The sequence below is a fragment of the Tarenaya hassleriana genome, unplaced genomic scaffold, assembly GCF_000463585.1.
Source record: "Tarenaya hassleriana unplaced genomic scaffold, ASM46358v1 Cleome26, whole genome shotgun sequence".
Classification (NCBI taxonomy): domain Eukaryota; kingdom Viridiplantae; phylum Streptophyta; class Magnoliopsida; order Brassicales; family Cleomaceae; genus Tarenaya; species Tarenaya hassleriana.
In genome coordinates this window covers 2092369-2106634 of record NW_010965869.1, presented here as the reverse complement: position 1 = coordinate 2106634, position 14266 = coordinate 2092369, and the positions used below count along the sequence as shown (strand labels likewise).

Below are 14266 nucleotides of genomic sequence, written 5' to 3'. Positions count from 1 at the left end.
TTCAGCAGGCCAATTCGCTGGATCATGGCCTTGCACGGGGACCTGGTTGTGCCATTCTGTTTTGCAGGGCTTTCAAGGTATGATTACTTGGATACTTTCTCTTCTGCTTCTCCTCTCCCCATGACTCCTGCTGGATATATTTGTCACAGAGTGTAACTACAGCCATTCCAATTGTCCATATTTACAACCTTCAAACTTCTAATTCTTCTCTAAATCTCGAGGATCACCAGAAAGACAGTACAATTTGTGAAATGTTTAGAAATATAAGGCATTAATGTTGCACTTTATGTTGTCTTCAAATGCAGTGGAAATGTATCATTCGGACTTCGCAATACTGCTTGTGCAACACTAGTGGTAAGAATTTAATGTTCACGCTCTTGTACATTTAATCCCATGCTTTAGATACAGATTTGTGATCTTCAAAATCGTGGCAGGTAAAAAGCGCAGAATCTTATGAAGAAACAATGAGGAGTGCTGGAATCAATATTAATATTGAGGCATGTTATTAATATATTCTACTCTATCTGCTAGTTCTGAAAATTTTCTTATTACTTTAAGCTGAGTGACAGGTATGTTCTAGATTTGTAGAAATGGCTACTTCTAGACGTTTATTGAGTTACCATGATTTTACAGGAAAGGAAAAAAAGAATCATTCAGCAGTCAAATGCACTAGCAAAAAGTGTGAATGGTTGCACTGTTGTCCAGGAGAGCTTACTTAATGAGGTAATTGATTGTTTTCTCAGTGGTATTCTCTGCCATACAATACCAAGAAGTTAAACTAATTGACGGTGTTCTCCAGGTCGCAAATCTCGTTGAGACTCCGGTACCAATACTTGGAAAGTTTGAAGAATCATTCTTAGAACTTCCAGAAAACCTATTAACTATAGTAAGTTCTTTGGAAGCTGGGATCGATTATTTAGACTTTGTTGACATGTCTCACGGAGTAAACCTCTAATAATATCTGTTTACTTGCCTGTGATTCTGTTGAAAGATTTTCATCTAATTCCCAAAGGCATTATATGACTTGCTCCATATTACTTCCACGCATATGGTCAGCATAAATCTTAATGCTACTTGCTCCACATCATCTTTCCAGGTTATGCAGAAGCACCAAAAGTATTTCGCTGTTACCGATGAAAGTGGAAAGCTGCTGCCTTACTTTATTGCTGTACACTTCAATCCATGCATTTTGTTCTTTTATATGACTTCATCTTGTCTTAAAACTGTGGAAGAATTGGATTTCAGTAACTTATCAGGTTGAATGCTGTTTTGTTTAGGTTGCAAATGGTACAATAAACGAGGAAGTGGTGAAAAAAGGAAATGAAGCTGTCCTCAGGTCGAGATGTGGCATAAGTGACTAAATCTAATTCGTTTGATCAGTGGCTGCTTTTGGCTGTGTAGTGACCTTATTTTTATTGTTTCCAAGTCTTTAAAGACATTAAAGAAACCGAGGGTTATATTTAACTCTTGCAGAGCACGATATGAGGATGCAAAATTTTTCTATGAGATGGACACAAGTAAGAGGTTTGCTGAGTTCCGGGATCAGTTAAAGGGAATTGTTTTCCATGTAAGCTTTTCCATCCTTATACATATTCTACAGAATAGGCATGTAGCGCTAGTCATAATTTGCTGGGTGTTCAGTAGTTTTTCTGATATACCCCTGTATTATGTTTTTAGTTGCTTCATTTTCTTTTATGAGGAAGTAAGTCCTATATCAATCATTCTCTTCTCATCCATTCACATGTGAACTAAAAGGAGAAGCTTGGGACAATGTTGGATAAGATGATCCGTCTGGAAAAGATGGTAACTAAGTTAAGTTTGGCCTTGGAAGTTGGTGAAGATACACTTTCAATTGTGGAGAATGCTGCCTCACTTGCTCTGTCAGACCTTGCAACTGCTGTTGTTACAGAATTTACTTCACTCTCAGGAATTATGGGTCGTCATTATGCACTCAGAGACGGCTATTCAGAGCAGGTAGTGGATTGTTCAGAATGTAAATTTGTCTGTGTCTATGAGGACATCCTGGCTCATTGCAAATTCAGGTTCATGGACTTTAGCTTCTACACTATATGCGCTAATATTTATGTCATCCTTATTCATGTGGCTGCAGATTGCGGAGGCCTTGCTCGAAATTACACTTCCTAGATTTTCTGGAGATATCCTTCCAAAAACAAATGCAGGAATGGTTCTGGCAATAGCTGATAGGTAATTTGCGAGCCTAGGTTTTGGTGTCCTTCTGCTTTTATAATGTCAAATGGTTCATCTCATGCACCGAAAGACCTGTATGCTGGAATGGTTTCAAACGCTAAATTGCATTTGCTGCTGACTTGATATTTATGTTTCATTGTCAATCATGTATATGCTCAAGTTGCTTGTATGGTATCTACAACTGCAGATTGGATAGCCTCGTAGGCCTATTTGCTGCTGGTTGCCAACCAAGTTCGACCAATGATCCTTTTGGACTTCGGAGAATATCTTATGGCTTAGTAAGTAGATGGCTATTCTCTCTTCAAGAAAAGCCAATGTAAATTTATCGTTTTATCAGGTCATGAATTACTGGATATTGGGTGATGCTTTCAATGTCACAGGTCCAGATTTTGGTTGAAAAGGATAAAAATCTCAACTTCAAGCATGCCGTAGAACTTGCAGCTAGTGTACAGCCGATTAATGTTGAGGCTGGCATTCTAGAAGATGTGAGAATTTAGTACTTCTCTCCATTGCTATCGATTTTGTTTTACCTCTCAAACCCAAATTCTATTTACTAAAACCACCACAGATGTGGCAATCTATGGTCTCTGGTATTTGTCTCTTATAAGTGTATCAATTTTCCATTGCTACACATCATGAAATCTCTTTTCATGTATACCGGAATACCGATATTTTTACTTTGTTTGCTGCTGTTGATATTCTCTTTTTATTTCTAGGTGTATCAATTTGTGTCTCGAAGGCTAGAGCAGCTTCTGGTATGTGTGGCTTTCATGTCACGTAGCTTTGCTTATAAATATTTATCTGCAAAATTTTTGGCGTTCTTGAAGTTGAAGCACCAATCATGGCATTTAAGTAGGTGATGTGGGAAACAACGTTATAAACTTTGGTGCAGGTTGACAAGGGAGTAAGCCCTGAAGTAGTCCGGTCTGTCTTGGCAGAGCGTGGAAACTGGCCTTGTCTGGCTGCACGTACCGCATACAAGGTAAGCGACCTATTTTGTGGTTCCTAACTGATCAAATATGGAGATCGTGAACATTTCATGAACATATTGGGCATCCTCTCTCATAAGCTGTTTTTTATGGCAATTAGTTAAAGCCCCTTTCCAATTTTGTATGGGGCTAAGTCCTATACCAAAACTTGTGTTGCCAAGAGGAAGGCCTGCATAACTGACTAAGGCCACCTTGTGTGGGGACATCTGTCTTAGAAACGTGGTGGTGACTTGAGAGAAATATGGGTTTGATTGATGAACCATTTTTTTCTGGGAACCCTACCCTTGCAAAATAGATTTGAAGGGACAACTTTACCTATGGGCTTATATAGCAATCATCTGGTTTGCATTTGCCTTGTGCCGACTGAAGTAAAAAGCTCATGATTAGCCTTCCCAACCCTTGTAATAATATTGTGACCACCAAGGCTGACCTGTTAATCTCTCTCTTCTGTTTGTTGTCTTGATTACTTGCAGATGGAACATCTGTACAAAGGTGAGATTTTTCCGAAGGTTGTAGAAGCATATTCTCGTCCCACAAGAATTGTGCGTGGGAAAGATGTGGATGTCGGAGTTGAGGTACTTTCAGGTTTTTCCTTGAATAGAAAAGTGAACGCGCAAGAATCAATCATTTCTAAATTTTGACCCCTTTAGACGTGATGCCTGAAGAAAAAAGGTCTGACTATAAGGGAAGTCCGAAATTCCTCTTTTGTACAGCTGTCAAATGCGAGGGTGTGTTAGAGAGATGATGAATTCCTGAACAATGGGCAATCATAGTGAGATGTTTTCCCCTAAAGGAGATTATTGTTCTAACAAATGAAATGGAATGCAAACAGGTGGACGAGTCGGCATTTGCGACAGAAGAAGAGAGAGCCTTGTGGAGCACCTACATCTCCATCAGAGACAAAATTCACACCGGTAAATTGGGCCGCTGTTCTATTAGATTTGGAAATAGTTTCAGTTTTCATTTTTGCTTTTCTGGGTTACTTCACTACCAAGTTTACCTAATTGCAGGCATCGAGATTGATGACTTCTCCGAGATTTCCTCACAGCTGCTGGACCCGCTCGAGAATTTCTTCAACAATGTCTTCGTGATGGTGGTAAGTCGCTGTTTAGAGATAACAATGTGACGTGTTAATCCAAACAAAATAACCGGCAAAAATAAAAGAAAATTTTGGTGTAATAACGAGCTCTCACAGTTTTGTCTGGGGATCTGAATAACGCAGGAAGAAGAGAGAATAAGAAACAATAGGCTGGCTCTTCTGAAGAAGATTGCTGATCTCCCGAGAGGAATTGCCGACCTCTCATTTTTGCCTGGTTTCTAATATCTTCGTTTCATATATGTTTGGATATACACTCGCCATTGTTGTATGTTTTCTGTAAATTTATCGTACTTACAATTCTTTATTTAAAACTTGACAAATAAATATCATAATCATTCTCTGGTTATACCTGTTGAATTCCGCAAAAAGATTGCGCAGTAAATTATGTTAAAAATCTAACGACTATTTTGTCCTAGGGCAATGTAAATAACACCTGAAGTTTAAATTAACTTCAGCGTCTGGAGGATTTTTAAACGGGATTTAAAAACTGACACAATGTATTCGGATCCATATCTCACTATAGATTTGATATTATAATAGAAGAGATGTAACGAGAACGAAAATGAATTTTCAAAAACTTGATTCATTTGACTCATAGGACAATTTCGGTTAGATTTTCAGGGTTGTGTTGAGTTAGATTCTCAAAAATTGATTAAATAAAAATAATATATTTTTTTTACACGTTTGGAAATAATATATCTCTAAATTAAAAATTCAAAATTTAAAAGTCGACAAAACCAGATTATTAAACCTACAAACAAGATTAGATCTCTTGTAATATACTCATCACATTTTAATAAAACGGATGGTAATTACTGAAAACCTGAACAAACAAAAATGAAAAATTTTAGAAGTAATAGTAGTTAACACGAATTTGTGTGGGTGTGTGCATCTTTAAGCGTGTAAAAGTTAATGTAAAACTATAAAAAAGAAGCAAAAAAATCTCAAAAACATACAAATTGAAAAGCAAAAAAAAAAAAAAAAAAGAACCATTCACATGCGTATATGTAAACATATATAAAGTTAAACCGAACGTTCACTAACTTGCAAATAAACTCTGTCAACTCAGTCCATTACTATCCGGAACCACCATCAATTGCACCCACCCATGGATAATATATGTCGCACATTCTCAGATGAAACACGGAAGAACAAGTCAACATTATGGAGGAACTACTATCTTATAGACGTGGTCATAAAAACGAGTACAATAGGTAAGGAAGCGAACAATGTAGCAGATCGGTGTCGACAGGACAAACTATTTCTTTGAATTAAGGGGGGGGAGATCAGGGGAGAGAGAGAGGAGAAATGGTGTCTTGGTCTAACTAGAACACGCTTCTATGTCATTTTTTAGCTTCAAGAGGAGCAGCAGCCGCTCTTCTGGGCAACAGGCTGGCCTCTGATCTGCACCGTCGGTGGCCTTGCGTTGTTCGCCGCTGGCTGGCTTGCCATCCTGTGTTTCCACCCCCCAATAAAATAAAATAATATAAAATAAAATGAGAAAACTATAATTATCATTATGGCCCAAATATCAAATTTCCACAGTTCTGCATCACATCACATACATACATGAGTGAGAGGAGCATTAATAAATTCTTTCGGGGTTTCTACCTTTTTACGCCTGTTTTTCTTTTCATCAACAGACACAAAATTCTACCACATAAATCAGATAAATATGCAGGATAGTCAGACCACAACAGTATGTGTGTCTTGGTCAAAACCCCAGTTATCAAAATCCCATTTTCATATCCAACTTCACACCTTGTACGGTAAAATTCCGCAACTTTTGGAATGGGGTAAAAACAAATACCTCTCCTTGATGGCCGCAGCCATAGCCATGAAAGCCTGTTCCACGTTCGTGGAGTCTTTAGCACTCGTCTCCATAAATGGAATCCCAATCTCGTCCGCAAAAGCCTATAGTTAAGATCAATATGACAGCATTCGAAAGAGAATCTATCCCCACTTCTTAGAGTATGACATTCACCCAACTTCCAGAAAGAGAACTGGTAAAAGAACATACCTTGGCCGTTTCATACGGAACAGCTCTATTTGCAGCAAGATCACACTTGTTCCCAACTAAGAGTTTGTTAACATTATCACTGGCATAACGATCAATTTCATTCAACCATTGCTTCACATTGTTAAAGCTCTCTTGATCCGTGACGTCATAGACAATCTATCAGTGGAGGCCAGGCAAGATTAGTTATAGTTGCGAAAAGAGTCAAAGAAAGTGGTGAGGTGAGATTCAGAATGAGTAACATACGATGATTCCATGTGCCCCACGGTAGTAACTGCTTGTGATAGTCCTGAATCGCTCTTGACCAGCAGTGTCCCACTGAGAGACAAAAAGAGGAAAAATTCTAGTCAGCCTTCACGATACTACATGATAAACAAATATGAGAGAATAGAAGCGTAGTATCAACGGTTGCTGGATGAGAAAACACAGCAGCTTACAAGATTATCACACAATATAGATCAGAAAGGTTGTTAATGCATGATATTTAAACCTCTACTGAGACTAGTATTTGCCAGTAATTGGTTGTAAAAAGCGCGAGGCGTCACGAGGCGCAAAAGGTCTAAAAAACTGAGGCGTGAGGCGCGAGGCGGAGGCGCACGCCTCACGTATGTGAGGCGCCTATCATTTTTATATCAATATATATATATATATATATTATAGTTTAGGTAGTACCGATTATATACTAACTATATCAACATAGATTATATAATTTAGTTAGTATAGTATGCTTATTATATATAAATAATCGATAAATATTATTTATTTTTAAATATCAATAAAATGATAGATAAATATTATTTATTTTGATTAAAAAAAATTACTTTTTAAATATCACCAATGCATATATATATATATATAACGAATCTTATTATTTAATTTGTATAGTATATATATATATATTTTAAAAGAAGAGTCTTAGTGGACGCCACTTATTTCTTAATTTTAATTAAATGATTCCCTCCACGTGCCTTTCTCAAGAAGGCTCTCCCCCACACGCCCACGTTTTCCCCTTCTTCAATTTTCATCATTTTTTTTTCAGAAAATTTGATTTTTCTGTGATTGCACCGCCCCATATCTCAGAGGCGCGCGACTCACGCCTTGTACAGAGCGCACAGAAAGGCGCGCCTAGGACCGCTTCCTGTATTTCGCCTCGCCTCCAAGTCTGGAGGCGATTTTCTTATCGCCTATGCGCCTCCACCGCCTAGGCGCGCCCCAGGCGCGCTTTTTTAAACTATAAATCAGAAAGGTTCAATATCCAAGAGCTAAGGAAAGAAAGTTACATACAATTTGGAGCTTAATGGTCTTCCCATCTTGTTCCACAGTCCGAATTTTCTTCAGAGAGAAGGTAGAAAATCAGATATAAGCCTCAGTATCCATCACAGCAAAAAAGAAACTGTAACCACTTACAAAATCGACCCCAATGGTGCTTATGTAACTTTCTATGTATGAATCATCCTGCATCCATAAGAAAAGAAAAAAGGGATTGTTCAATCAGACATCCACTTAGAAATATCCACATTTTTGCAGAAGAAATATCCACATTATACTCCACAAGAGGGGAACCGAACCAGAAGTGTACATTTACAGTATAAGCATGAACAAATCGTAAATTACTTGCCGAATCGGTTACTGCTCTCTAATTGAAGATCATGATAAACAAACCATCAACGGAATTCTGACTAAATAAGAAAAGAGAAAACTTACAGCGAACCTTAGAAGGAGGCATGATTTCCCGACACCAGAATCCCCGATGAGCAGTAGCTTGAAAAGATAGTCGCTGCAAATCCGACGAAATCCAAAGTTATAAAGTCGTTAAAACAACAAGCACCTTCTCACAACAAGACAGAAGAGGAGATACCAAGCAACGAGAGAATTTCGCGAATTAATAATCGAGCATACTAAATAAAACTACGATCTCGAGCAAAAGACGATATAGCATAGAGCGAGATCAGAAACTGTACGTAGAAGTCAAAATCAAACAGATCACAGAGATACGACTAAATTATTCTCCATCCACGAGCAACAGGACCAAATCGACAGATCTAGAGGCCCTAGATTGCTAGAGCTGGCGAACAAGACCAATTAACCATAATTGTCCAACCTCGGAAGCAGAACAAACATGGAATTGCAAGAAAATCTCGAGACACGGGACAAAGGATATTCGGCTCCAGATGAAACGGAGGCAAATCTTCAGAAATAGCAAGTGTCGGTTGATGTAACGAAGAAAACTTACTACTCTGGATTCATGGCTCCTGCGGTGGAAAGTGGTAGATCGGAGAAAAATCAGCCGGAGAGGTACGGATTCAACAGCGATGCAGAGGCGATATATCTCCTTCGAAGCCTTTTGCGTAGAAACAGTGAAAAGCCGATTTGGCTATGGAAAGCGGAGGAGAAGGCGCGAGCGAGACGACAAGGCGAAATGCTGAATGTCATTGAGATGGGCCATAAATGGGCCTACATAGTCCGTTGGAGAGGCCAGGGTAAAGCCGGATCAAGCCCGACAATCACCTGATTTCAATTTTTTATGTTTTTGTTATTAAAAATTTTAAATTAATTTGTGTATTAATTTAATAGTGACGATTATATTAGTATCATTCATAATGTAATAAATACTTTTCTTAAGCTACGAAAATAAGAGCGAATATTCTTCCGCAGCCAGGAGTAGCGTATTAGGGTTTTCATTTCCAAGTATAAAAGGTCCTATGTCGCTCACGAGTCTTCACCCCATCGCAAGAGCAGTACAGAAGAAGCGCCGACCGAGGGTAAAAAATGGAGCAAACTTTCATCATGATCAAGCCCGATGGCGTCCAGAGGGGCCTTGTACGTATCCATCCTTCTCATCCCCCTCTAGCTTCCCGTGAATTTTCTTTTTTTTTAAAAAAAAATCTGTGGGAATTCTCCACAGACAATTCGAAGTTGATGATTCCGAGTACTTGAAAAATAATTCCGGCTCTTTGTTATGTTGTCAGATCCTTGTGTTAGATTGATCGAACGTGAAACCAGGCTTGTTTGATTGATGTTTAATTTAGGATTTGGTCTGTTTATGTCTGCTTTTGTTTTTGTTTTTGTTTTTGTTTTCAATTTGGAAGGTCATTACCAGATTTGATAATCTCGTATATTTCAGGTTGGCGAGATCATCAGCAGATTTGAGAAGAAGGGTTTTACTTTGAAGGGTAATTTTCTTTTTGTGTGTATAAACCCCATACAACATTGAATTGCGGTCTTGTAAGCTACTTGCTGTTCTATTGAATGTCAATGACGGTAGGAAGGGTTAGGATATATGTTATGGATTGTGCAGATTTTGCCTTTCTATTTTTCCGGCTTGTCTTTCCCATCTCTTTCACGATCATTTTCAGCCTACCATTTTGTTTTCTCTAACAATCCTAGTTTTCTGTCGGATCCTTTCTCTTTCAGTTTACTGCATCATGTTTTTTTTGTCAATCACCACTTTGGTTAGCTCATCTGTAGTTTTCTTTTTTGATGTATTGCCTACCTCTCTTTCGCTCTTTTAATATTATGTTTTATGGTTTTCTCTTCCATTTTTTCATTTGGATGTGGTTTCTATTGCTGTAAATGCTCACTTAGAGGAATGCGAACACACTTTTTTATCAGAGAAGGCTCTTAGTGCTTATTGTCATTTGGTTATTGAGCATGTTGTTAGCTGTGGGCCATCCTTTCCCTTCAATTTGATTCCTATTCCATTAGCTATTCTCTAGTAGCTATTTTTGTCGATCATCCTTTTTGAGTGGTTCCGGTTGCAATGACAGGTTTGAAGCTGGTAACTGTGGACCGCCCTTTTGCTGAGAGGCACTACCAGGACTTGTCTGCAAAGCCATTCTTCAGTGGTCTTGTCGACTACATTATCTCTGGCCCTGTCGTTGCCATGATCTGGGAGGGGAAGAATGTTGTCGTTACGGGTAGAAAGATAATTGGAGCCACAAACCCAGCAGCATCTGAGCCTGGAACAATCCGTGGCGATTTTGCAATTGACATTGGCAGGTAAATATTCGAAACTGCAACAAGTAGACCATGTGTTTTTTAAGAAGAGTTGGGGAGTGAAAAGAGAGGAGTTTTCTCTGGTTGCAGGAACGTGATCCATGGCAGTGACGCGGTGGAGAGTGCTAACAAGGAAATCGCACTGTGGTTCCCAGATGGACCTGTCAACTGGCAGAGCAGCCTTCACTCTTGGATCTACGAGTGAAAAACCTCTTGGGTTTTAGCCGACAATGCTGTTTTATCTCCCTATTCTAAGATTCGAGTTGTGTGTGTGTTTTGAAGAGTTTGTCACTGAGTATTCCTCCAGACCGATTTTGTGTTCTACTTTGGTTTTAAACCCTTAGTAAACATGTGTTGCTGCCGAGATTCCTTGGTTTTCTCTTCTGTTCGTTTGGTGCAGAAACTCGTGTGTTGTGCTTCCAGTCCAAGATCAGGGTGAATATGGAAATCCGAATTTTGGAGTATTCGATTTGAGTTGGATATCCGCAATTTTGGATATTTGTTTTGTCGGCAAAAACCTCATCTTTGGGTCCAGATTCGGATTTCCACGGAGGAATCTCTGTATCTGTTGGTAATCTAAGCCAAGAGACAGTGAGGGTGAGGCGAGATGGGAGAAGGTTGAGGGCGGGCGGTAGCGTTGTGGCTGAGCTGAGGTTTAGGGTTAACTTTAGTGGCATCTTTAGAATCAGAAATTTAGGGGGGTTTTAACCATAGGCTTAGGGCGGGGTGGTCAATTTAGTTATTAATTCAACAGTCGAACCGAACTGAATAAGATATAATTATTCGAAATTCGAAATGAACGGAATAATATATAACAACTACATGGTTATTGGTTATAACCTTTGTAAATCTAAAACTGAAAAACCGAACCGAATTAATTTAAAAAATAAAAATAAAATTAAAAATTTCTTTAAGAAATGAATTATATTTTATATATAAATAGAATGGTTATGTATAACCGAAATAACTGAACCAAATCCTAAACGACTAAATGACCACCCTAGCCAGATCCTTAGACAAGTGCATCCTGTCATCCTTAGACAAGTGCATCCTGTCTTTCTCTGTTCGAATTCTCTCTTCCAAGTTTCTAAAAGAAATGATATCCTTGCAACGACACATGCTAACACAAAAAACAGGACTACTTGTTGTGGATTGTACGATTTGGCTTCCTTCCACACATGCATGACGGCGTCTCCAGCTGGTCGCCCAACACTGTGCGCTCTTATTTCTGTTATGCTTCCGGTTCTAACGCCATGATTATGCGAAGTGGGATATGAACTCAGCCGCTACAATTTGGTATATGTATATTGTCGGGCTGATGCCTATTAACTAGCAACAGAAATACACATTGATGCTTCGGCTCCTACCATGTGGTTTGGGGGTTAGTTAGGAATTTTACCGCAGGAAGTGGACAAAGGGCGTTGCTGGCACAGCCAGACAACCTTCATTCCACAGCTCCAACCGGAGCCAAAAGGGTAAGGATCAAATCCATAAATCTCAATACGACGGGCTGATTTTACTCCACCCATTCGCAATTCTTCCACACCTCACGTTCAACGACAAAAAGGAAGGAAGTCATAGTTCACTCAGAAATGAAATGAAATGAACCAGAAACATAAGCGCATTACATTGCAGAAAAGCAACAAACTCTAAAATTACTACTCGAAGACCACCAGGAGACAAACCTCACGCAAGCCATCAGGACCTGTAAGAACCCATCTCATATCCGACACTGATTCATAGTTCTAAATGGGCTTGATCTTGAAGTGGAGCGAGATGAGCGAAAACACGAGACATTTCAAGTCCTGCAGTCACATAAGACTCCCTTATCAGAACCATAATAAAAAAGGAAATATCGAGCAGCATTCAATAAAAACAGAAATACCAGAGCAGTATCAACAGTCAAGTCAATAAGAACAGTCCCCAGAAATTCAACACCAGAAACTCGGCGTAATACTGACAGCCGAAATCAGATTATATGTGACACCAATTTACCTTCCCTCTACCAGGAAATGGGCTATATCATCAGGCAGAGGCTGACTATACCTACTTAGTTCATCAGTTTGAGAACAAAATTTCACGGCAAAAAGCCTAACCTGATGCAGAACCATACTATTCGGCTGAAAAGTAGAGATGGGTAAGACAGGAAAACTTTGCAAAATTTTCTCTCTGACATGAAAGACCTTCACTTATTGCAGAAAATTGTGCACATGAATGAAGTTAACAAGGAAAAAAAGGGTTGCGTATAATGGCTGACCTGAACAAGATAGTAGAAGATGCGAAGTCCCTCGGGATCATTACTGCTCTGGACATCAACGAGGGATCCAATCTTTGAGGTAGTGAAGGAGATATGCTCATTTCCCATCACTATCTCCAGCTCTTGCCTCCCCACACGGTCAGGCTCCGGCCAGTTGTTATCGTCCTCTTTCATAATCTACAAAAGTTATATATATTATCATAGCCGGAAAGACGGCAATTCCAAACTCTTGCACGAATTTAACAGGCAAACTACAAAAAACCAGCTACGGAGGAAAAATTAGACCCACAAATAAGTGAAGCCGTATGGATATATAGTGTGGAAGTGATTAGAAAGCGATTTAACTTCATCTGTTCATAGCAGAAACAAGGCCAAAGAAGAAACACGTTGGACTACCCACCCCAGAAGAACAAAGAGTTTATCACAAACCTCTTCATGCTTAAGCCAATATCTGTAAATCTAGACAGAAAAGCCTCAGAGAAACCCTAATCTGAGCAAACAGCAGCAAAACAATCTCGAAAACCCTAATGGAGATTGTGAACAAAGTTGAAGGGGCAAATCACAAGGGTAGTGGGAATTAAGCAAACACTAAGAAAAACAAAAAAAAACAAAAAGAGGAGAAGAAGACCTCGCTGTCGGAGACGATACGCTTGCACTCCTTGAGAACGGCGGGGGTGAGAAAGACCTCCTTACGGATCATGGTGTCGTTCTTGTAGTTTGAGTTATTAGCGTAACGGAGCTTGCCGTCTGGTCTGAATTCGAATTCCAGAAACTCGTGTCCGAACTTCCCCTTGTGGCCGACATAGTACCTCAGGTAGAACTCTTCTTCCGCAGCCATCGTCTCCCTTCCGCTTTGATCTCGGTTTCTCTCTTTTAAACTTAAATAGAGCATAAGGCCCATTAAATTGGGCCCGTATTTTATTATCCAGAATGCTGCGGCCCATTAGTAGTCTTTCGGTTCATCTCAGACGGTAATATGTGGGAGTTTCGGTTTAGGTCAGGGATTTGTCGGATTCGGTTTAGAAACTGTTTATTTGTTTTTATAAAAACCGTATTAGATTAGAATCGAATGCTAATCGGTTCGGTTCAATCCAGTTTTAATATGTGTTTGGCTCATAAAGGTTTTTGTTATATGAAAAGCAAAAACCAATACTTTGATATTGAACAAAAATGTGTACATTAAGGGTGGATAATTGGGGTTTTATTTATCTCAGTATTTATCGGATTCGGTTTGTAAACGACTTAGTCATTCCTGTAAAATGTTATACCAAATTAGAACCAAATGTTAATAATTCCATTCGGTTTGGTACTAGCTCTACTCATACCATATATATTAATATCGAAAGAGAGCTTCAATATGCAGGTTATATATATATATATATATATAAAAGATTAGATTCTTATATATGATTTAATCTTAATAATAATATTTTGTTTATATGCAACTTCCATTGTAAAAAAAAAGGGTGGATTGGGCATCTGCAAAACACATGATTCGAGTTTTGTCGAAATGAATATCTGTTGGGATCGTCCCAATGCGTTGGGATGAGAGCAGAAGCCCGCATATAAATTGGTGGATGGATATTCATTATTCAGCACACAAAAAAAAAAACTACAATGGATCATATATATATAGCAATATGCCAATAGCATATCCTCTTATTAAATCATTGATATATATATATATATATATATATATA

The 14266-nt window shown here is 38.8% G+C and overlaps 4 protein-coding genes across 4 annotated transcripts in view; 2 read left to right on the top strand and 2 right to left on the bottom strand.

Moving 5' to 3' along the window:
* The window catches only part of LOC104816999 (glycine--tRNA ligase, chloroplastic/mitochondrial 2), a 10075-nt gene extending 5431 nt beyond the window's left edge, over positions 1–4644 (top strand). Inside the window, exons 19-36 of the mRNA XM_010546052.1 lie at positions 6–77; positions 306–354; positions 435–497; positions 634–723; positions 800–886; positions 1097–1168; positions 1278–1336; positions 1474–1567; positions 1756–1974; positions 2111–2205; positions 2396–2486; positions 2589–2693; positions 2925–2963; positions 3101–3190; positions 3671–3772; positions 4030–4111; positions 4208–4293; positions 4420–4644. Coding sequence (XP_010544354.1) covers positions 6–77; positions 306–354; positions 435–497; positions 634–723; positions 800–886; positions 1097–1168; positions 1278–1336; positions 1474–1567; positions 1756–1974; positions 2111–2205; positions 2396–2486; positions 2589–2693; positions 2925–2963; positions 3101–3190; positions 3671–3772; positions 4030–4111; positions 4208–4293; positions 4420–4518 — 1594 coding nt within the window. The 3' untranslated portion in view covers positions 4519–4644. The remainder of the gene's footprint in view (positions 1–5; positions 78–305; positions 355–434; positions 498–633; positions 724–799; positions 887–1096; positions 1169–1277; positions 1337–1473; positions 1568–1755; positions 1975–2110; positions 2206–2395; positions 2487–2588; positions 2694–2924; positions 2964–3100; positions 3191–3670; positions 3773–4029; positions 4112–4207; positions 4294–4419) is intronic.
* A 983-nt stretch (positions 4645–5627) lies between these two features.
* Positions 5628–8706, bottom strand: LOC104816998 (ras-related protein RABD2a). The gene is made up of 8 exons (XM_010546051.2): positions 8547–8706; positions 8018–8090; positions 7721–7768; positions 7598–7645; positions 6560–6631; positions 6317–6472; positions 6107–6210; positions 5628–5749 (listed from the first exon to the last, which is right to left on the bottom strand). The coding sequence occupies exons 1-8, from the start codon at positions 8558–8560 to the stop codon at positions 5653–5655; spliced, it is 612 nt and encodes a 203-aa protein (XP_010544353.1). The 5' UTR covers positions 8561–8706; the 3' UTR covers positions 5628–5652.
* Positions 8707–9022: 316 nt separating this feature from the next.
* Positions 9023–10691, top strand: LOC104816997 (nucleoside diphosphate kinase 1). Its single transcript, XM_010546050.1, has 4 exons — positions 9023–9133; positions 9438–9486; positions 10081–10312; positions 10400–10691. The coding sequence occupies exons 1-4, from the start codon at positions 9083–9085 to the stop codon at positions 10512–10514; spliced, it is 447 nt and encodes a 148-aa protein (XP_010544352.1). The 5' UTR covers positions 9023–9082; the 3' UTR covers positions 10515–10691.
* Positions 10692–11800: 1109 nt separating this feature from the next.
* On the bottom strand, positions 11801–13428 carry LOC104816996 (protein mago nashi homolog). The gene is made up of 3 exons (XM_010546049.1): positions 13195–13428; positions 12567–12743; positions 11801–12114 (listed from the first exon to the last, which is right to left on the bottom strand). Exons 1-3 carry the CDS (start codon positions 13402–13404, stop codon positions 12055–12057), a joined length of 447 nt encoding a protein of 148 aa, XP_010544351.1. The 5' UTR covers positions 13405–13428; the 3' UTR covers positions 11801–12054.
* Between the last annotated feature and the right edge of the window lie 838 nt (positions 13429–14266).